Source organism: Colias eurytheme, chromosome 1 (genome assembly GCF_061535395.1).
Source record: "Colias eurytheme isolate Ceu_HAF_F1 chromosome 1, ilColEury1 Martin Lab GWU primary, whole genome shotgun sequence".
In the NCBI taxonomy this organism is placed as follows: domain Eukaryota; kingdom Metazoa; phylum Arthropoda; class Insecta; order Lepidoptera; family Pieridae; genus Colias; species Colias eurytheme.
The window spans coordinates 6,480,307-6,505,799 of record NC_142980.1 but is presented as its reverse complement, the minus strand read 5'-3'; the positions used below and the strand labels follow the sequence as shown (position 1 = coordinate 6,505,799).

The 25,493-nt window shown below is 32.8% G+C and overlaps 2 protein-coding genes across 2 annotated transcripts in view; one reads left to right on the top strand and one right to left on the bottom strand.

The window, feature by feature from the left end:
• Positions 1–25,493, bottom strand: part of Egfr (epidermal growth factor receptor) — a 73,746-nt gene that overhangs the window by 15,165 nt on the left and 33,088 nt on the right. The gene's annotated exons all lie outside the window — the stretch shown is intronic.
• Positions 1,871–3,954, top strand: LOC149911037 (uncharacterized). The gene has a single exon (XM_090106973.1). It carries the CDS (start codon positions 1,871–1,873, stop codon positions 3,104–3,106), a length of 1,236 nt encoding a protein of 411 aa, XP_089963099.1. The 3' UTR covers positions 3,107–3,954.

The following is a 25,493-nucleotide window of genomic DNA, read 5'->3' as shown; positions in this document are numbered from 1 at the left end:
AAACAAAAACTGCATTCCGCTACACCACTCGACGACTAAAATGGACGATTAAAATCAAAAACAAACTACAACTGAGCTCGCTTTTGTCTTACTCGTGTCTACAACAGGCTTTTATCTCCTGGACACCAAGCCACGAAAAAAACCCCGGAGGTAAAGTGGCGCGCAGGTAATACGCGCCATTTTGTTATATCTTTTTTATTGTTACTCTTTCATAGTTGTCCGTATGTTTTATTGCTTGTTCGATTTCGTGTTCAGATATAACTTCACTAATTAGAGGGGTGTGGAATTAAATACGTATTAAATCAAATTAATAATGTTATTAGTATTAGCAACTTGTCATTTATATAATCCATACCTAGTCTTCTTTCTTTATATATAAAAATGAATCGCAAAATGTGTTGGTAAGCGCATAACTCGAGAACGGCTGAACCGATTTCGATAATTCTTTTTTTATTATATTCCTTGAAGTACGAGGATGGTTTTTATGTAGAGAAAACGCAAATATGTACCACGGGCGAAGCCGGGGCGGACCGCTAGTTATATATAGAAAAAGAATAATTCAGTCTATAAAGCTTCATGAAATTATGTTTAATGCTGTGCCAGGAAAAATGTTTTGTTATTAAAATATCTACATAATATCAATCAACTGTATCAACTGTATTTTTTTGTGTTTGTTAGTTTATTTATCTGAAAGTTGGTGTCTGCCATATCGTCACATTAAAATTCGGTTTAGTTCTGACAATTTAAAGCTATGATAAATAAAAAAGTATAATAATATAATAGAGTCAGATTTAAAGGCGGTTTTTTGTTAAAAAAGTGTTAATTTAATAGACACCGTTTGTATACAGTAATATAATATATGTAATTTTGCTTCACTACAGAATGCGATATATAATCAATATCTTTAAATAAATAGAAAATCATTAAACAGCGAATATTCGTGTAAGTAACATTAAATCTGTGTACGCGAGATAGGAACGTTACATACAGCGAAGGTTGTATCTAGGGTTATCGCGAGAACATTAACTGCTTTTCCTAAACTATGTACACTGATTCTCCATTTTATATATTGTGTATAGGAAAATACATAATCATTTTAATATCGATCTATAGTTAATTCTGAAACAAAACGTCATGTACATATTTGCTCAATAATTTCATAAATAATGCTCGTTATAGAATTTTAATGATATAATGTGGGTATATAATGTGCATATTTATTGTAAATATTTAACTGTTGTGTAAATAAATCTATCTACGGTACACAGAGTGGTATTAAGAAATGTTATTTGCTTGGAACTAACCAAGTTGTTTGTACGATAAGAGAGTCACCTGAGATGATGGCTGATGATGCAATGCTTAATGTCTGACTTTTTCTACATTAATTATAATGCATAATTAAGACACTTTCTTTAGAAAAATGTTCCTTCTTCATCACACTTTAATATACTATTTTGCATAGTCTCGGAAGTAATGTAAGCGCTAGCTTTCCTTATTTCTCTTTTATTAGGCATTAAATCAATATTCATTGTACATCAACGGATAATAATATTTTATGGCAGTATTATGAACTGTGATTATGAATATATGCATCGGTAACAGATGTTCAGAAGTTTTGCAAACCGCCACTTTGCTGTTACTAGGGCATAATAACATTGGCATTATTGATATTGATATTTAATGATGGCAAAGTTAATTTACATAAATTATTTTAAGACTATATCAATATAAACTAAACAATTAAACATAAATTAATAGTAACGTAGGATTGTATTCATCAAGATAGCTACCTTATCGTGGCAGTTAAATAATGAAAGGTTAACATAAATATACAGACACGATTTGAAGCTTTTCATTACAAACCTGCAAAATGGAGAAACTGAACCTTTGTGATATATCTGAGGTGTTGTCGGTGGAAGTGATTGATAAAATATTCAAACTAAAGACTCATAGCCAAGACGACGCGGTTAAAATTGAAATATTGCGAGCTGGGCCTGCAGGAGAAGGATTACTTGGTGCCGTTTATCGAATTTATGCTTCAGGTTATCAACACAGCACCACGTTAATCGCGAAAGGACTAGTGCGAGATTTATTATTGAGGAAAACTTTACAATGCGCAAAATTTTTTGCCCGAGAAATATTGTTTTACTCGAAAGTATTACCAAATCTAGTGGAAATACAAACGTCATTAGGAGCCAAGGAAAGAATACAAAATTATTTACCAATTTGTTTCTATAGTTATTGCGATGGTAAAAATGATTATTTCGTGCTCGAAGACTTAGCAGAAAGAGGGTTTTCTTCAATATTACACAATCACACAGATATAGAAAAAGCGGGCATATTGAGAGCCATAGCACATTTCCACGCTACTTCGATAGCTATGAGATTAAGGAATCCAGAAGTGTTCTTTCAATTAGTAAAGCAATGCCCAGAATCTTATTATACTGAAGATAGAAGAGTATGGTACTGCAAGTATCTTAAATCTGCTCTTGATATCGATAAACTGGTTATAGCAGAGTATGAAAATATCGATAGTATTTATTACAAGAAATTTATGAGTGTTTTTAACAGTGACGTTTATAAACAATTAATGGAAATTACCTCGACTTTGAGTGAACATCCTGTACTTAATCATGGAGATTGTTGGTCCCCAAATTTTATGAAATCCAAAGATCAAGTCGTTGTCTTTGACTTTCAGTTAATAAGGTTTTGTTCACCAGCTACTGATCTTTCTTCATTTTTGCTATGTAACCTTACCGGAAATCGTGGAAAAGATTACTTTGTAAAATCAGTGGATTTGTATCATAATTACTTGGGTTATTTTTTGCATGATATGAATTTAGATGTGGATAAAATATTCCCCAGACATGTTCTCGACGAAGAATTGAGAAAGTATGGAAAATATGGATTTTATACAAATTTGTCATCAATTCCATTGATTGCGAGTGAAAAGTGTGACGTCATGAATACATTCGAAGAAATATACCGCGGCAAAGATGTTATTCCCTTGGAGGATCTATGGAAGTTAACACCAATAAAAACTCGTGAACACAAACTGCGCTTAGTGAATGCATTACACGTAGCTGTTGATTTGGGACTTTTATAAAGAATATTTTCATTATCAAACTTTTTTTGCGTTAAAAGTATTAAGGCTTTTATAATATTAAGATGTTGTAAACGAGTGTTTTAAATGTTGAATATATAGTGACTACTCCATATGCCACTTTGTTATGTGAATGAGAAAGATATAACCTAATTATTGATGCAGGTCACATCGGTTTCTTAAAAACAACGAATTAAAGGTAATATTATTCTAAGGCGTGTAACCGTACGCAAAAATTGGTAGCAAATATGTCTCGACACGGAATTTAAATGCGATGATTTCTTTGTATTTATACATATTTAATCAAGTTGCGTGTCTCTAGGCGAAATTCTTTAAATGGACAAAGGTGACATTGAATATAAATAAGCAGCGCTACTTTTACGAAGTCATTTTTCAAACAATATAAGAAATTGGCTGACCGTTAGTTTTTTTATTGAACGTTGCCTTTACATATTAATAATAAGTTTATTCGTTGAGTAAAAATAAAGTAAGAATACCTATCTAAGATCTTATTTATTAGGTAAAATCACTTTTATAATCAATGATTTGTGGCGTTTTCATGTTGTAATAAAAATGCGTGTTTGTTCAAAAGGCAAGTACCTATCAAGTTTGGCTGTTTCGAAAACATTGACGCATGTAAATAATAAGAAACAATAGAGGGCAAGAGGTAGAGGGCAACCCGAACTAAAGGAGACCTGTGTTTCTTTGTACAATGACGTTTTGGGTCAGTACCTGTTAATGTTTACATTAATTATGTATGTACTCAAAGAACAGAGTTCGTTGAGGCCCGCGACCGTTAATTAGAATAATATGTACGGTAATTCACTTTATTTTTGTACAATTTATTAAAAATCGTGTCATGATGAATTTAAATATAGATTTAATTCAAAAAACTTTTTTACTCATGAAACCTTTTACATCTATTACTGTATTTATGGCTTGTTCGACAAATTATGTCTTTACAGACTTTAAATATTTTACATTCACTTAATACGTTAAAAGTTAACATTCTATACATAATACTACCTACCTACCTACTTGATTCAAAGAAAATTCTTCAATTTTTCAAACACCGCAACTCAGTGTCTAAATACTTAATTAGACGATTCATGCATTTCGGCATAATTTTGTTTGCCTGGCGCCGCGTGCTAATTTATCATTTAACATATTTCTTTATAAACCCTTTTATGTTTTTTTTGTGAAACGAGCTCTTAATGTTCGCCTCAAAACGATGAGTGCGGCACCGTTTCAAAATAATTTATCTTGTTTATTTTAACAGCCTTGTTTTAAAATTATTCTGAGGTTTTAAATGCACGATAATTATTGATACTTAGCATGCTCCATTAAGACAGTCGCACGGTGACACTAACACCGAATAAAAAAAATCAACATCTTTCATTCGACGGCACTTTGAATATTGTAAGAGGCTACCTCCAAAAAGAAGATAACGTCTCAAGATTTAAAAAAGTCGGACCCATTTTGTAAACAGGTTGTAAACGATCTTGTAAGCGATGTTCAAACGCAAAATGGTGCAAGAAATAAGTAATTAATATTCTTTCAAAGGATTTTATGTCGATGAAATTTATTTTCATATTTAGTGACGTTTAATTATAAACATATGTAACTTTATATTATTTAGGACAAAGATTGATAAGTACATAGCATTATTTTGTATTAAGTTTATAAATAATGCCATTACATCATTTGTTCATTAAAATGTTACAACAAAGCGATTTATAATACTGATTTACCTCCGGTACCGACTCGCCTACACGTCGACCCTAAGCTGATTCATATAGTGAGGAAAAAACTCATAGGACCGTGGTCCGTGTGTAATTACGAACTTTAGTTCGTACTAGTACAAATGAATATTTACTCATGATCGTGATATTTAAATTTGATTTATAAAATAATGTCCATTAGTAAATTATGTTTCTGTCATTATTTAATTTTTATGAACGAAAGAGAGTAGATTATTTATTTTGACCTAATAATACCTTTATTTCAAATAGGTATTACATAAATAACAAATTATGTTGTTGTCAAGATACTATCCGAAACTCATGTTATTGTGTAAACTTTGTTTATTTTTTTATTTTAAAGGACCCGCACTAGACAGTTTAATTTGTTCAAACATATATTTTTAAAATCCTAACGCTTTTAAGATAGATCACTAGATAATCGAATGATGGACTACAACGAAAAATGCGATACATTTATTTTGCAACTAAATGACATCATTAAATCAACACATAATGACGTTGAACAGGTTCTGTGATTGTAGTTAGAATAAACAGTAATATCAAGGTTCTAAACGTTTCCTAATATTTTATTAAATCACTATAGATCATGAGTCGTTAAAATAACTCATTTTCTAAGCAGCCAGAAAGAGCTTTTTTTAAAAAAAGAGGTTAGATACATAATATAACAACCTTCTTTGTAGGAATATCAGTTAAAATATGAACGCTCAACACACATGCTTACTTTATCAACCTTTTTGAAAGCCTCTTCTAAGAGCTTGGACACGAACACGACTCGTGCCTGTAATCAAACCGCTCTAAAAGTCGGGATTGGGACATTAGAGGCTATTAGTGTACCTAAAACACTTACACATGCCGTTCCTTTTATTCGTTTTATTACTTACTACACATGTATTTTGTCCTCCGCGTCCATCTTAACATGATATTTGATTAACATCTAATAGTTACATAAAAGGGTATTTTGAAATTTACATCGTCTTTTTGATGATTCGAATGTTATTCTAGAAACTAGATGCTGTGTAGAATTTATAATATTTTAACGCGATTTGAATTCATCGAACACCCTTGTAAACATCTTGTGAAACTTTAAAGTTTCCATAAAAGATAAATTTATTATAACTACATAATAAAAGAATACAGGAATGTGTTTTTGTTGGTTGCATTAGTTGGTTATGGTTCTCAATAAATATTATGTTCTATGGTTTTTTTGTTTGCGAATTTTCGTACTTCAAGCGAGACGGCTGCGAACTTTAATGAAATTATAAAATTTAATAATAAGGTACACAATTATCGCACAAACAACTGAAATGATTAGAATTGAATAGTGAGTCTCGTATACGTTGTCTACGTTATCCGAAATTGCTTCTAATTTTTAATTTTGTTTGAACTGGAAATATCCAAATTTATATCTTTTAATGCCATGGGAGGCTCATTATTCTTTTCTAATTTAAATTTACTTATAATACAACAGGAGTCATTGATTATGTTAAAACCGGAATTACTAAAAGTTACATTTATCAAAATATCTTTAAACATAGGTACAAGCCGAATATTCTTATTATAAGCTATACCGTCACTTGGGATGTTCAGAATACCCGTTCCTGAAATATTTATAATTACAGTTTTTTTATTGCGGCTCTACAAATAGTTTATTTTTTTGGGTGGGGATTGCACGTAAATCCAGTTATTATTTGAAATAGGTTCCCAAATTGTTATGTTTTTTCCGAATATAAAATCCGTATGACACTGCACTGGCAGGGCACTTACGACGTTTGTCAATAGTTCGCTCTCACACCGGGGATTTGAAGTTGTTGAATAATGAATATACACTCGTGACGTCACATATGAATTCGTCACATATGTACTGTATACTAGGAATTGCGTAGCTAAAAGAATTAGGCATATCTCCATTATACGGAGTAGGCAAAGATAAAAGCTCTTGGTAAAGTTGCGTGGGAATTAATATAGCCGGATACATCCTACAGGATGTTTTGTCAACTGAATAGAATGGAATTTGTTATATGTTCTAATCGGAATGATATCGTCAGCGTTGTTATATCTTCTAATCGGATGATATCGTCGGCATTGACGCTTCGATACTATCATTTTTTGATTTAATAAAGTGCTAGCGCGCAAGAGCAACTTTTGTCTCCGCAACTATTTTTCTCTCGCATCAACTCTATGGGCTAGTAAGAAAGTGCGCGCACGTAGCGACGCAATTCCCGGGAGATATATAATTTTTTATTAGCCCATAGAGTTGATGGGAGAGACAAAATAGTTGCGGAGACAAAAGTTGCTCTTGCGCGCTAGCTCAAGTTCATTGAAAGATTTGAAACATTTTGAAATTGAGAAGAGAGTTTGTCGATAGCTTCTGCGAGACTGGCCTCATTACTTTTTATGTCATATAATGTTGAATTAAATTTTGAAAATGCAGAAGATGTAATTAAAATATTTTCTTTTAGTAATAAACTCAGTTTTTTCTCATTATTCTGTACGGCTTTTATAGCGTTATCATATTTTAATCCGTCAGTCCTCGGATCACAGACACAATAGAAAATCTATTGTGTCTCGGCCCGATCGGGCCGCTCGGTGGTCAATGGGTTAATGCATCATTCACGTCTAAGTGCCAAATATTGATTTCGAGTGTGCCAATACCAGCAAACCAAGCCCCTCGTTTGAACTTACTACTTATCAAATGAGAAAAAGAAGAATACTCCGATACTATGTCATTTATATCGGGTATTGAGAGAATCTATAGTATATTAAATATCTATATTCAGTGTTGTTAGCATAATATGCCTGGATTTTGTAACATATGAAACGTAGTGTGCTTAAAAACGAGTAATATTCGCTATATGCGGATTTATATTAGATATATCTAAAAGCGTTATTATGTCTAAATAGCCTACGTTAATATTTAATTTCCCAATCGGGTCAAAATAAACACCGGAACTGGAGTTGATTCGATGTACATTCGGGGTGACCATGAGCCATATGCACTGGAAATAGAGTATATGTATATGTATTTATAATTAAATCTAGTATTTATCTACACTACTCAAAACAAAATAGGGCCCACCCTGATTTTTTGCTGTGTTGTAAAAACTCTTCACTTTTTTCTTATTTTATGAATGGGTATAAACAAACAAGGTGTAGGACAATTGTTTTAACGTAAACTTAAGCAAAAATTAGCGATTTTATGAAAATTATGCAAAATTATCAGTATTAGAGAAAAATTGCACAAATAAGACAAATGACAAAAGTTTCAATAAAACCTTTATTAACAAAAAAAATCTGGTTTATTTTGTAATTAGTAGCGTGTGGGACCCCCTCTGCTCCGTATGCACTCTCTGAGCTTATCTGGGACACTTTCAATCAAATGGGTTGCATTTTCGTCAGGTATTTGCTCCCAACAGACTTTAAGAGCATTTATGAGATCTTGTTGGATGATTACGCTGCTGAAATTTGCTTTGACGCTCCTTTTTAATTGATCCCACATATGCTCTATTGGATTGAGGTCAGGACTCATGGCTGGCCACGGCAGAACTCTTATATTGGCATCAGAGAGTGCTCTTTGAGTGATACGGGCTGTATGTGGGCGGGCATTATCTTGCATTAAGGGTGCGTATAAAGCAAAATTACCAATCTTCTATTAGATGATACGTGTAATATTCAAGACCAAATCTAAAAAATAAAATATGTATATATCAAACTAGATGATATGTTCAACGATTCTGTTCAATCAAAAACATAAAATATTAAAATTGACTCGATAAAAAAAAATCACCAAGTTAGCTCTAAATTCTAATTTTCACACTTTTACGTTTTCTACTTGACATGGTAGTTAATACTTATTATGATTTTTTTTTTCATAAGCAATTATATTAAAACATTTGCAAGATATTTGTCAGAGCATTTTGTGTAATTACTTTTAGTTTTGGTTTTATCTGCGATAAACCACTTTTATCGTGACAAAACCAAACGTTTATCTAGAGAAAAAAAGAGCGCCAAAAGTGGTTTATCGCAGATAAAACCAAAACTAAAAGTAATTACACAAAATGCTCTGACAAATATCTTGCAAATGTTTTAATATAATTGTTTATGAAAAAAAAAATAACGATGTACTACAGTAACATTCAGAATGAGACTTTGAACACAAGTGATTGAGAATTTGGAAAGAACGTGATTTTGAAACATTTAACTTTTTCTGGTTACCCACTTGAGAATAACATTAAAAAGAATAGTTAAAATAGCAATAAAGTTTCGTTAACATGCCAACAACGTAAGGGAATAGGACTCAAGTACCCCAATAACTACCCTATAAATTACGTGTAGGCAAAACTTTGAGATAAGTGTAGGTGGGCCCTATTTTGTTTTGAGTAGTGTATGACGATTATATTAATATCTAGGATGAATAAAGTCGAATTACTTAGTATAAAGTACGTTTATGCGTCACGTACATTTAATTAAATTACGCATTATATATAATAAAATAATATATTTTGATATAACTAAGGTATAATTTAGATATAACAATCTCAGATTTAGGCGTCGCCGGGGCAATTAGTTAGCTTGACTTCATCATAGTGATGGATTACGTGGCGGTCCGCCCCGCTCGTGGTACACTTGTGGTATTTACGTTTTCTCTATATAAGAACCATCCTCATACTTCAAGGAATATAATAAAAAAAAAATTATCGAAATCGGTTCAGCCGTTCACGCGTGATGCCGTGACAACGCGAAACGGGTTTCATTTTTATTTATCAATAATGTTAGTGTATGATTTCCGTTAATTTTCACAACTTTGTAAGGACCTTTCCATATTGGTGATAGGGCTTCGGGAATCGGAGCCTTAAATGATTTTTAATAACACATAATCACCTACTTTATATTGAACAACCCGACCGTGTATCATAAAAATTTTTGGAATTGATTTTGGATTTGTTAATAAACTCTAAAGCCTTATTTCTCGAATGTTTCATTCTATGCTGTAGCATTTTTACATATTCCGGGTAAGTAGTATTTCAACTATCGTATATAGAGACCGAATAATAATTCATACGGCGAATAATGAGTTGTGGAATGTACCGCGGTATTGTATACAACATTGAAGTAAAAATATAAGGCCAATTATCAAGATTTTCATTTAGGTACATAAGATTTTAAATATTCTTTTAGTGTAGAATGAGACCTTTATAACGCGCCTTGCGTTTGAGGATGATAAGGGGATGACCAGAGTTGCTTGATTTTAAGAAATTCGCAGGTCTTTTTAAACAAATCTGCTGTAAAATTAGTCCCTTGGTCAGTAAGTATATGTTTTGGTATTCCAAATAGGGAAACAAAATAAACAAGGCATTCGCTTGATTCCTCGGTTGTGTTACTACGCAACGGATAAGCTAATGAAAACTTCGTTAGGTCGTCCTGCATGGTGAGGTGAGGTGCAAATTTATATTTGGCGGAGCGGACTCCGCTCCGGTAAGGGACCTACTATATCAATAGCTAACCTTTCAAACGGTGATGTTGATGTCGACGTTATAACCATTTGGTGCTCTGTTTGTTTTACGCATAGCAATCTTAATAACAAGACACATAGAAGTGCTATAATGTCATAATTCGTATGAAAACCGTTGTCGCCAAAATCAACACATTTCAAACCGATAGCTAAACAGTATATACACACAAGTAAACTATGCCTTTTATTGGACAGCTTGATTTTAGTGAAAACTAACTTAAATATTAAATTAAGCTTTTTAATATGTACGCACGAATTTATAGAGCAGGCTCTAAGGAGATGTTCGTTTGCAAAAATCGCGGACCTAAATCTGACTTCTGATATATATTGTATAGGTCCCAGACATCCTATAGACAGATGTTGCCAACCAGTTTTGTGGTCCCCCTGCCCGCACCCCGGTAATTAAATATGGCATACAAAGAAAAAAATAAAATTTTCCAAAACATGCCGTGTGGGGTATCAAATGAAAGAGCTTATTGAGAAGATCACGAATATATAGCATACTACATATATACATTTCTTACACTTTCTCTAAGATTTTTTAGAAAATTTACGAAAATGGTCCATTTTTGAGTTAACTTTAAACCACTATAGATTGAAAACTCATGAATATATTTTTTAAATTATTATTTTCAATAATTAACAATAGTCCATTGTTTATGATTCAATAGTTCGTAATATAATATAAGTGAGCTATGTGGTGGATTTGATGAAAATAACTATATACTATATGAACTTGAAAATATACTCGCCATCTTTGAATGCTCCCCCCACTCCCCCATGCAACTATTTCACTGTACGAAATATTGAATCGTAAACAATGGACTATTGTTAATTATTTAAAATAATAATTTAAAAAATATATTCATGAGTTTTCAATCTATAGTGGTTTAAAGTTAACTCAAAAATGGACCATTTTCGTAAATTTTCTAAAAAATCTTAGAGAAAGTGTAAGAAATGTATACAGTATGCTATATATTCGTGATCTACTCAATAAGCTCTTTCATTTGATACCCCACACGGCATGTTTTGGAAATTTTTATTTTTTTCTTTGTATGCCATATTTAATTACCGGGGTGCGGGCAGGGGGACCACAAAACTGGTTGGCAACATCTGTCTATAGGATGTCTGGGATCTATACAATATATCACGTGGTCTATCTAATGTCAATCCCATACATTTTTCCTTTTCTAACTTCGTTATCGTTTTTTAATTGTTACTTTGTCTACGGGCCCAGGAATAATAAGAAATGCTGAACAAGCGAAAAGGATGTAGGGTGAGCATGTCAGCGTACAGAGTACGGACATAACAGCTCGAAAAATCAGCTAATGAAGTACGTCAGTTGGGAATCATGCTAAAAATGTCTTATAATAATTATAGAGGACAGAGCATTTCCGTTAGCGTGAACTCATATCGATCATTAAGTATCGTAAACAGGCACACAATAACACCAAGATTTTTATTATCAGCGTCATTACTAACACTCATTCATTCATATAAATAACAACTTGTAAAAAAAATATAAAAAAAATAATGGAATGAAGGAATTTCCACGTTCTTGTTACTGTTAGCATTCGTACTTAATAAGTAGGTACTCGTAAGTTCCTTGCCTTACTGAATGCTGTGTACATAATATATTTACTTCAGTTGTATTATAATGAAACACGTTACTCTTTAATAATGAAATTGACTGTGACATTGAATTTAAAAAAATATAGTGGGTTTTTCGGAACGCTGAAATTTTATATTTACTTAGATAAATTTAAGTGGTTATCTATATTTTATTTTATTACTACGCCAGTATTATTAGTACATATTTCAAATAGGTGGTTATTCAGTCTAATTAAATGAAATCAATATATTGACGAGAACGTTGACGAATGGAGTGTTTTAATTCGGCCAACAGTTAGAAAAAGCACGTCACTCAATTTAATTTATATTGTGAAATCGCATAAATTAATTTTGTTAAATTTAAATTACAAATGTCATGTGTATGATAGTAATCAAAAACTCGGAACATTATACACGATGACATGTAAGGAGTATAGATGGAGAGATAAAGTTTGTGGCAGATCCATAAAAATAACAGAATTTCATTAACTAGCATAAAAAATGCATTGTTTGCAACTAAAAGAAAAATAGTCAAGAACGGTTAGTTTTAAACTTCAATTTCCATAAAGCTCCAAATGGCATATATTAACGGGTTTTAAATATTACATTATATTCAACATACATTATATTACATTATATCAAAACATCTAGATATATTTTCCAAACTAAGCCACTATAGATATAAATAAAAAAACTAGAAAATAAATATTCTTATATTATTTTTTAACACATATTACATGCACATGCACTAACATCCTTTGAATCATTGATTTTGATATTTGAATAAATTTTTTTTATTCTCTTATTAGCCATTCTAGGTCCAGATTTATTCATATAACTTACAATTCTGTATATATTCTGAGATTTGGCAATCAGTGGGTGTATACTGTATATTAACTGGGTATTAGATATTGTATTGAGTGAGATTATTCAAATATAACCCACGTTTAAAATATTGCTAAACGAATCATCATAATAACAACTAAGTAATATATTATGTAGCACGTTCCATAAAATGTATTTATAATTTCCACGTCCAAATATTAGATTTTATTTAAAAATACTTTATAACTGAAAAACCAAAAGTATGCATATTTTCACTTGTAGGTATAGAATATTTTACATAGAGCGTCGCACGTGATCCCATCTTTAAGTACCTAAGTAATTAAGAATTATTAATATCGTAAAAGAAGTAAATCAGGTTCAACCCTATTTAGTTTGTATATTTTATAGTAAAGATTTTCCAACTAAATTTTTATGAATGTGTAGGCTCATCACCTTTCAGCATCAAAAACTAATCTCTATCTAGAGTAGAATAAGTAATAACGTCAATATTAATGCACCCTTCATGAAATACTGTTACATTTTCAAAGCGTTTCAACGTTGTAATACGCCGTAGAAATCTGGCAATTAACAATCGATTCTCATATCTGAGACGAAGTGGAGAGATCATTTAGGCCTTTGGGCACACGCATTTAAGTTACAAAACTTGTCTGACGGGTCGTTAAAATTCCCCGTAATTCGTCGCGGAGAGGCGGGCCTTACACCATGTTTTACACTTTCGGCTCTTGTGTGCACCGCCACATCTTTCGTAAACGATTTCAAACTGCATTCGCAATATGCAAAATGTATTAATGTTACATATTCAGCCTTACAAAGTGAAATTGTATTGAGACACTATTGGCTATTAAATTGCTTTATGAATTAACTTTATCGCTTTATCTCAATGTTTTTGTAGTTTATGATAGCAACATACATGCACCAGTCGGTAATGGGAAATTTGCCATAATATATGCTATTGTAAATTTATGAATGTATCAAATTGGTATACCTACTTACTCTTTATTTAATAAACATAACTCTACTTAACCATTTTATAATAATAAAAAAACGAAAGTAAGTCTCCTTGGTAGTAATTACGAAATAAAAATCTCTGAAAGGGTTGCGTGGGCTTAATGAAAAAAGCTTACAAACTTGTTACATGCACATCGAATGGCGGCCGTACGTTTGCTAGTCACGGCAATGTCAAATCTAAAGTTGTGCAGCGATATGTACCTATAATTTAGCCCACGTATTTTTTTCACAACGTCAAGTGTAGGTGGAACCTACGTGAGCTTTTAAAAAATAATGTCGACCCAGTCAAAGTGCCAATTCGACCCTGACGTAACAATTGACTAAATTAATCTCTTTTAAGTTTCTCTAATGAATCTCTAGAGTTGAACTGGCGTGCATCATGTGCAACAAGATTTCTAGCTTATAATGATTAAGTACCTACGCTATAACAATGTGGTTAAACCTAGAGCCTGGTTCTGAAATACTAGACTAATATTTTCAGGATAACTAGTTAGAAAAAATACTTTAAGAGCGATTTACATGAGAAACTATAGGCAATTTAGAGACGCCCTGTAGATTTGAAAATTTAATTGGAGTGTTTGTCCAAGACCAACATATTGGCTCCAAGTTCCACAAGGTCCATAGCAACATAACTGTGCTATATGACCTTAATGTTTCCCGTGTCCCATTTTGGTTTATGGAGTTTGTTTGCAGTATTACAAGGTTGATTGTGATAAATATTCTCAAGGATATTGGCGAACAAGGATTTCTTTGTGACCACCGAAAATGTTTAGGTAGTCGGAACGCAAAGTAGAATAACGTGGGATAAGAATTATTTGCTTTCGATTAGATTTTATGTTGCTGTATGATTTTTTGCTCTATTATCATTATGATTAACACTCAATAAAAATATTGCGCATCAAAACATTTTACACTGCTAGAGATAGGCGTAGAATATGATCAAAACACGCAATATGACCAAACACGCTTGACGCTCTATATTAGAAGTTATCACGGTATATCTAATTTTCTAATAATACAGCAAAATCGCCGTGTCAACACGTCTCAGCACACGTCTCGGGAGGTATACAGATATGAGGAAAGAATGAACAAAACCCCAAAATATATTATCTTTGAAATGTCGCGGGCTATTAAACAGCGTGTAGGCGCTTTTATGGTGACCACATGATGCACTTTGTAAATCGTTGACAACGAAAAGCTTTATTCGATCAACGATTTAAATCGTATTCAAAGTAGGTATTAAGTAACTACTGGAATATAGCTATATTGATAAATAACATCAACTTTATACATCGATTCGTAGTTAGAGGTAAACAGATTTTTTAATTTCTTCCACTTTTTTAGAAGTACCGTGTGGGTTGGCGCGTGGCATGTGTCGTAATATATTAGTTTCTAATCTTAAAATTTATGCAAGTTTTAATATATTATGTACCTACATTGAATAAAAAAAGTTAAAATATTAAGATTGAAAGAAATATTTTAGTTATGGGTATATTGTATTAAACCACATTACAAAAAGATGGATGTGTGTAGTACTATCAAATACACTCATGTAATTCTTAATACTCCATTAGTTGTTTCTATTTCGCCCCCGCTTCTCTCAAAAGCCTTTATGTAATGAATAAATACACCTACATCCTTATTTGCAATGTCATAGTGTGTATAGTAGGGAAAAATCACAAACACCTCTACATCTCTATAGTTCCTCTAAGATTATCGACTTTTAAACTTAGGCGTATTAATGAGCAATTGCTTAATAGCATGTAGGTTGGTATCTGTAGACACCGGGGATCCTCATTTCTAGTTTTAAGATGCCAAGCTATTACTTTTGAACGTTATGACGAGGGGTTAAAAGCTACTTTTCCATAACACAACTTAATGTACCGTTTCGAAAATGGACCTACGACGTCAGTAATGCGATGTCGCAATCGGCGCGTGCCTCGGCTTGGTGTTGGAAATTGGAAGAGCCTGTTGGTTGGGGCCCGTGGTTGAATTTTAAACTTAATTATATTACAAAATAGGTTTATTTTCTATTGAAACGTGCGCTATTAACTTTATATTTAGTCCACTGTCAATGTATGCAAGTGTGCGGTCGTATGCAGAGTGGGAAGAAAGCTGACGTCACCGTCGAAATTAAGAAGTGTTGTTACAAAAAAATCTCCCATCAACGTAGCTTATACATAGATTAAAAGGATACAGCATAGCATGACATAATTAGAACCGTTTTATTTTTCTCCGTATAATACACTGTTTTGAGGCGATGCGGAATAGGAAACGGACAAAAACAAAAACGGATAGAGATGCGATTGTGGTAATATTTAATACATATATTTCTATGGTCTGAATTTTTAATAATGAGTAAGAAAATTTTTGTATAAGATGAGCTATAAATAGTTTTTTTTATATCATGTTTCAAATCATATCTATCAGTAAAATAAATCAGAATAAATTTGTTTTATATGTGCCAATAATGTAGTAAAAATACGTGCACATGTTTAAATAACAAGACTAGGTTCGTGAAGGTAATCCACTTTATATTTTGTCCTGCTCGTTGTTAGAGTATTTTATACTTCTTTCTCTGTCTCTCATAAGCGCAGCCTCCTAGCTGGAGCTGTTTTCTTAGAATTCTGGTCCCTCAGATAGACGATAGTAAATAACCTTTTGTAGCATTATGAATGTGTGGAAATTACGAAGAAAATTTATAGGCTATATTTCTCCTTATGTTAGATAAAGATTTATATAAAATACAATAAAATAAATAGGGAACTACATACACAAATAAAATTATAGTAGATAATAATATTCTGAAATTAACATCAATTGAATTTTTTATAATGCACAATATGTGTGGCTATTTGACCTAAAATAAAATAGTACTATCCAAGCACTTCTAGTTAGCTCCACGATAAATGAAGATTACACAAAGTCGTTGACACTGATAACAAGGTTTGTAAACAGATAATATGACCACATAATTAAAAATACATACAGAAATTGCTTTCGTTCAAGATTACAAATCATAACATCAACTTAACTTCATAATCATACAATTAGTTATTTTTGTTTCAGCAGATTTATCCGATATTCGTATAATATGTAAACCTTGCACCTTCAGGCGAAACTGACAACGTTTTCGAGTTTCACCTGCGTAGGTAGTGGTTATATTTAGCGACTTCGGTCTGAACCGTTTTGCCTTGACCCAGGAATTAAATATACTGCAAGTCATGTGGATCCTTCTAGAAATTTTCATATTGTCGATGCATGGCACAACATAAGCGGAAAATTCATAAATCATCTTACGTAGATGTATCATGTACCCATATGCCATATAACAAACGGATATGTACACTGGTCCTATAAACAGTAAAACAAGGTGTAATAAAAGTTCAAATTTTAAATTCTTCCTCATTTTTCCGTGGAAACGGCCATAGAAACGTAATATCTCTGAATGGTCCCACCATTTATTTTTCTCTCCTAAAATTGTTATTTCAGACAGTTTATAAACGCCAGGTATAGTAGTAGTAAAGCACGTATTGTACGACAGTTTAATGTAAAAAACAATTTGTAACGAACTTACTTCGAAATGAGTCGTGTGTGACATATATTAATAATAATTAATGGCAATAAAAACAAAGGAGCGTGGCATCGTTTCAAATTCGGTCTTTGTGGTCATGACTTGCTCAAGAGTTAGAACCAGTCTCACTAATCTGTGCCATTTTATGTGTAATAGACTTCGTGCGTATCGTACCTAGGAATGCCTTACGTAATTATTACCTACCGATTCTGTCATGTACTAGACACATTTACTTTAGATTTAGTGCCTAATAGTGTCCGCTGTACCTAAGCCATATTGAAGGCCATTTATTAAGCCTATAATGCTTCAGGACAGTGTAAAGGCTAATTTAATTTTATGTTACGCATTTTGCACGCCTCATAAGCGAAGCGTTGAGGTGGGTACTACTGTCACTTCGCGCAAAACATCTGATTTTTCAAACTTAAAATGTCTTTATGTATCATACATTGCACTTGTAAGATAATACATACACACACATATTAAGAACAAGTCAATAACTGCGTTAAAAACAACCGACTTCAAACTTGCACTTGCAACATTTACAAATACAGACAAAAATGCTCATAAAATAAAAACTACTGGGCCTATCCGAATAAAATTTTTATGGGACCAATTCGACACCATCCTGCATCGAACAAAAAAAGAATCACGTAAATCGGTTCAGAAACCACGGAGTAATCGGTGTACATACATTAAAAAAAAAAAAAAAAAACATACCGGCCGAATTGATAACCTCCTCCTTTTTTTTTGAAGTCGGTTAAAAAACACTATTCTTAACGTTCATGATATTTTTGATGTCATTTTTGTTATTTAAACTAGTTAAAAAACAGTTTAAAAAAGTTCTGTCTTGGACGTCCGTGTGTCTGTATGTGCGGATCCTTTTTCTTGTTAACACGATAGCGACCGAAATACTTTACTAATCGAGTCTTTTTTTTTCTCTTACGCTTGAGTATGCTCAGGAATAGAACCCTTTCATTTTTCAGGGTCTGATTCGATGTGGTTTAATTGTTATTAAATAAACAAAAATAATAATTAATAAATATTTATTAAAAAAAATTATGAGGCGTGCACTTTTGGATTTTCCAAATTATGTATTTGTATGTTTACTAGATTAACGCACAGGCACACCCCGGACACTCCATACAAAATTATTGTTTTGACAGTCACACTGTAGAGACTGCAAATGTGTGTGTTAACGCTTTATGGTTGGCACATTTTTGACTAGCGTAAAAAAAAAATTCGCGTTTTTCTGATGAAATACATCCGTAAACAGCACAATATCTAACCATTTTCTACGAAAAACGATAATCACAAATCCAAAATAATAAAATTACTTTAAGTCAATTTTAATCAAATGTTGTCAATCTTCGTTGCGTATCGTCCCTGTAGAAAAATATGGACCATTTTTAATGCATCTACAGACGCTCCGATTTGGGACTGATCGTGCGGGGGAGGTAAGTGTTTAATTTTGGCGGGAGGCGGAGAGTGTCCGTTACTATTATGTATTCTGTGGCACAGGATTAATGGATTGAAAAGTTATATTAAGTGACGTTTCGTAATACATATTTGTAATATGCACGCTAATGCTTTAATAAGATATACAATATGCTTACATAGCGTCGTAGGGATAAAAGCATACATGTTTTTCACAAAAGTCATTTTCTATTCCATGAACAAAGCCTGTGCGAGTGCGTTACTATTATAGTTAAACTGGTCTCAACTCTCAGTTAAGAGCTTAATAGAAATAATGTTTTTTAATTCATAGTAATTTCATGTGGAGAGTTTTCTTAGAACAAGGCAATGTAACAACGTACAACCAGTTTGAAATTACGTAAGGAAAGGCTTTTGACCCGAACTTTATCCCTTATTTGTTATATTATGTAGGTAGGTATAATTATAACATTTCAAGACTATAATTTAATAAATTATTTACATGAAGATATTATATCACTATTGCGTTTGTTAAAAATCTTTTACCTGTTTATACAAAATTTAAATTTGCAACAAAACGTTTTGCAGTGTTGTTTAATTATTTTCTGCGTAATATATGGTAATATTCATGTCGTCATATTATTTTGAAGACGGGAGCAATATTTATTTAATGATATCAAATAGATGCATACCTACGTACGTGTTTAAATTTAATATCGATCGATGCCAGAATAACCACAAGTTTTATCTGAGAATACACAAGAAATAGCCCGATATATAAATACATTTTAACCGTTTGATTATCACGTTTACGTTTGCGGGAAAGCGTTCCACTGAAACCAAAGAGATATTAAAATATTGGTTAAAAAACTTATCGAGAATATGCTAAATTTGAATTATACTATCATTACATATATAATCTGTAGAACTCTCTAATACAAATAATATACTTATATTTTTTTTATATGACCTGCGGTGCTAATTGACGTTCTCAGCTAATATGCATTGATTCTCTCTCATCCCTTCATAAAGGTAGAGTTAAAACTCGTAAGTCGTTATGTCATGAAATCGTATATATAAAATGTTATACATAGTTAAATGTTTTTGAATTGTTGGAAAATAATATAATACAAATAAGGAACGAATGTAACTCAATACTATCGACATTATCGCTGCTGAGAGTTATATATTATTGAGAAATTATTGCTATCAGTGTATTACAAGGCTGATGTATTCGAGCCATGCATATTTGCATAGGCTAAGTGATACCTGAATATTTGTGTTCAGATAAAAATATTCAATACGCGGAAGACACGATTTCATGAACACTTGATTTACATAATCTACTCGGAATTGAAATTATTGATGTTCTGGAAAAACAATTTGCGCAGTGGACTATCCTGTTCTAATGTTGTAATAAATAAAGTTGTTGTATCGAATTGTAATTAGTGTTCTCACTACACCTACAATACCATGTCTACATCATCGGTGCAAATGATAGTGTATAATGTTTTATTACTTGTAAGGGATTAAAACGTCTATAGTTGAATAATTTCCATCAAAAATAGAAGTAGTATGCCTCGTGCCTTTTATAATAAGTAGGTACTAGGCACGTCGGCCATGTGTAATAAAACACAGGAAGTTCACGGCCGTCCAGTGAGCCAATACAACCTTAGGATAGGTGGGAAATATAATTTGTACGTATAGGTACTTTTATGCAACATTTGTTGCGAATTTATATACCAATTGTTATACATATAGACAATCAAGAACTATTGTAAAATATTATTAGTAACGTAAAGTTTAATCAACATTCCATCATGAGGTATTATCATTAAACACCATACTTATGATGGTTAAATTGTCATCTTCTCTCGAACATCAATTCTCATTAGAATGCTAATTATTATAAGGTATCTAAGTACCTCGTGCAATATTGCATTGAACGCATTCAAAATATACATACTCACACAATATTACTTACAATCCAAAGAAGTGTTTTATAATAGCTACAATAACGATATAAAATATTGTATTGTATCAATCTGAAAGCTCTGCGATAGTTACAAGTACCATCGGCATGAGCTCTGGCGCTACATAATAAAAAATAGAAGCATTGAAACGAGCTTGCGTTCCGACGTAAGATAGCAGATAGTACGCTCGTGGCCGTCGTGCCCGCCCTATCACATCATCTTGTTGCTCTCAAAGCATGCCTGTTTTTGGACCTCACGCCGCTCTGGCGAAACAGCATCCCGCCATTATAAATATAACATTGTTAGCTCCGCTAAATATTACATTGATTAAGTATACAGAATGGTATCAATTCTATAACAATTATTTTATAGTTCACAATCAATGTCGTTTTGATATCGCCGCATAAAAGCGGCGGAATGAACAATAAACCAACGGAAAGTTACTTAACTATTCCTTTGTAAATAAAAATATAAAACTACCAAGCATTTATATGTTTAGCACGTGTATGTGTGTGATTAAAAAAGTATTGTTCGTAATAGAATCATATAATATTGTGCGTTATCTCCACAACCATTGTTTAAAGGTGGTGTAGAGTGTGAAGGTGGCTCATTATGCACCTTCAATTAGGCATCTTGTACTAAATACACGGGCGTATCTATACTTCTCGTGTACCAGTGAAATTCCATAGTTATTTGACGCGAGCGTGCCGGCTTAGTTAGCCGAGGCACGAGCGTCGAGCATCCAACGGGTTGCCTCTACGCCGAGATGATAAACAACGCGGGTCAGAAATAACATGGTAACCCAACACTTGGTTAGCTAGGCGCATACCTCAGGTGATATAGCCAGTTTTAAAAAAGCCTTTCTCAAAATTCTTTAAATAACTTTATAGTTTATATTATAAGAGTATGTAGGTAATAGAATAATATTAAATTTATCGTATAAAGGATATTCTAGGCAGAAGTAAATCTCATAGAAACATGAATTAATTTAAATACAGTAGAATGCAGTAACGAAGCACATTTTATAACAGCAATAAAATTTACTGCATCAGATTGCTGGAAACATAGTCATTTTAAATTTTAATTAAATTTATTATACAAAAACAACTTCAAATTATTTATCTAAAGACTTGTGACATTATTGAAGGGGGTTGTTATTGTGATAGCGTAGGTACGTCCATACTATAAATGACGATTAAAAAAATAAAAGCAAAAGATGCTTTATAGCCAAGAACCTCCATGTGGATCATCGCTTTGCTTTTTCTCTGGTGCAGCACTTAGCCGCAAGTCATAGAACAAAAAGGAAAATAGAAGTACTGACACGTTTTTACTGCGCAAAGCCACAATCAAAAGCTATTAAACAATAATGTGTGTCGAACGCTTTTTATTTTTATGGCCACCGCGCAGCTACAAATTGGTAAGGGCCAAACACGGGTCGAACTCACGCACGATTCTTTTTTTTCCTTTTAATATATAGCTCATTTTATGCCGGCCTCAGCCCGACGAAGGTCATTCGATGATCGAGAATCAGGCACGTTACAAATCCCTTTCCACACTGCCATCCTAAACATAATAATAAATGAAAAACATACCTCCACTTAAGCTCTACATGAGAAGTTATATATAGTAATAGTATAATAGGAGAGCCATTTTACCCAAATATTCTATCAGTTAGTGTAATTAGCAAGAAGTATGTAGGTATGTCATTAATCTTTTAGTGGCTATTAACAATAACAAGATAATAAGTGGTAGTTTCTATATCACATAAAATATTCGTTAATACTATGTCCACACACCGGACACTCCATACAAAATTATCGTTTTGACAGTCACACTGTAGAGACTGCAAATGTGTGTGATAGCGGCTAACGCTTTATGGTTGGCACATTTTTGACTAGCGTAAAAAAAATTCGCGTTTTTCTGATGAAATACATCCGTAAACAGCACAATATCTAACCATTTTCTAAGAAAAACGATAATAAAATTACTTTAAGTCAATTTGATTAATGTTGTCAATATTCGTTGCGTATCGTCCCTGTAGAAAAATATGGACCATTTTTAGACTGATCGTGCGGGGGAGGTAGTTAAGTGTTTAATTTTGGCGGGAGGCGGAGAGTGTCCGTTCTGTAGCGTTTAGCTACTATTATGTATTCTGTGCTATGTCGTTAAGTTATGTATAGCTAAAATTTATACCTAAGTATATCAAATCATGGTTCGTATATATATTTTCAAAATTTATGTGCCTCTTTGAATTAACTGTTGTTATAAACGGAGCAAAGGAGCCTTAAAAACTGTGATATTTAAATATTAATACAATTCAGTCTGAATAAATGAATCACAAATCACATCAAAAAATATATAGGAGGATATTACTTAACTATGGGTATAAACATGTTCGTAAAATAAAATAAATTATTGTAGTATTATTGCATGTACCCATATTTAGAATGTTTTATTATATCCACCTACATATTGTACCGATTATATAAAGTGTTCATTAATTATAATGAAGCGGTTGCATTTTAAAATAACCGCCTGGAAATTTCGCGCCAACTGCCAGGAAAACTACATCCGCCATCTTGGCAATCGGGTTATAGCGCAGCGCAGGCGCCCTCGACACGTTTAGAAGAAATAAAACCTACGTGGTATACGATAGCCCGTACAAAACTTATTTGATCGGTCGTTCAACCATGTCGTTCTAATCTCTCTTTCACTTACATAGTACCGTCTCACTCACACGTACCGTTAAAGTGGTACGTCTGAGTTATGGCATTCCAATGTTGCCACCTCTACTCCGGAGGCTGCGCATTGGACTATACGTAACAACGTAGGTTACATGCGGCTTTGCCTTCCTTATTTTTCTCGATATGTTTCTTACAACGTGTGAACGCCCTCTTTGGGATTAGAAAATTAATTGAAGACGTTCGAATGATAACTGCCAAACGGAATGCGGCGTAGAATTTTATAGGTCATTAGCGTTGTTTCTTCTCTAAAACTTTAATCGTTATTCCTCATACGTGTTTTCGTTTTAAGTTATCTTCAGCAATAAGATGAAATTAGAAAATCCCATTTTCATAAACTTAAAATAAGGGTTTCATGAGAAGTAAACGCATGGTAGAGCGGTGGTAGAGTCTGTTGTTTTGTTATAATGCCCGAAAAGTAATTTCCAATTCAAAAGTTTTATGGATAAATTATGTATTTTGGGCAGATTTTGTATCGATCACGTTGTTGTGTGTAAACACAAGCAGGCAGTTCACATCGCACCATAAGAGGACAGTGAGCGCTCGATGACGTGATTACTTAGCTCCTTTCGTATGGTGCCTACCTACTAGATGAGACAGCATAATCCTTATTTGGCATTGTTGGAGAACTTCTGTTAAAATCCTGTATTGTCAATAATAAAGAAACGTGTATGCTTATTTTACTGTATTTTGAAAGCTTTGAAACATGGTTACATTTTCTTAGATAGAGAGTAGGTATTAGCTGTGAGCTGTGACCATTGTGACCGAATGTACCAGTGTAATTGCAGCATTATTTTTAATTCAAATTGGCTGTTTATTAAATACCTAAGATCTATTTGGATTTGATAATCAATATTATAGTTTATTAAAATTAAGTTATATAGGTATTATCTTATATCTAGGTACATTATATCTTATCTTCTTATATATAAAATTCTCGTGTCGCAATGTTAGTCTGCATACTCCTCCGAAACGGGTGGACCGATTCTCATGAAATTTTCTGTGCATATCGGGTAAGTCTGAGAATCGGCCAACATCTATTTTTCATATGTACCACGGGCGAAGCCGGGGCGGACCGCTAGTAATTTATAAATCTTCAAGAATTTTTATTCATCAAGTTTGTGATTAAATTTTTATTATTATTTTGACGGCACATACTTCATTACTTCATATATTGTATGCTAGGTTTCCGCCTGCGGCTTCGCCCGCGCAGTCAAAGAAAAACCCGCATAGTTCCCGTTCCCGTGGGATTTCCGGGATTGCGTCATTTTCCCGGGATAAAAAGTAGCCTGTGTCCTTTCTCGGGTATCAAAATATCTCCATACCAAATTTCATGAAAATTGGCTCAGTCGTTTAGGCGTGATTGAGTAACAGACAGACAGACAGAGTTACTTTCGCATTTATAATATTAGTATGGATAAAAAAATATATTCATTTATTTATTTAAAAAATAAGTTTCCTCTAAGTAATTCAACATTTCTTGAAGCGCAACGCCATCTATACCTAAATAAAATAAACTAACTAATCGATTACAGGTAATAATAATTATCTATTATATTAATTTATCATATTCTATGAGCATTAATTCATCTAAACCGTTTTTATATAGGAGAATACAATTTAGTACTAGCTTTTTTGAAGTGTATGTTGTAAAAATGAGTCCATACTGTTCATTTGCTAAGTCTTATATATAAAAATGAATCGCAAAATGTGTTGGTAAGCGCATAACTCGAGAACGGCTGAACTGATTTCGATAATTCTTTTTTTTTATATGCCTTGAAGTACGAGTATGGTTTTTATGTAGAGAAAACGTAAATATGTACCACGGGCGAAGCCGGGGCGGACCGCTAGTACTTCAATAAAACTAGAACTTAATTATTTATTTGAATACAACAAAGACCGTTTATGTTTATTTAAACAAAATAGCGACAATC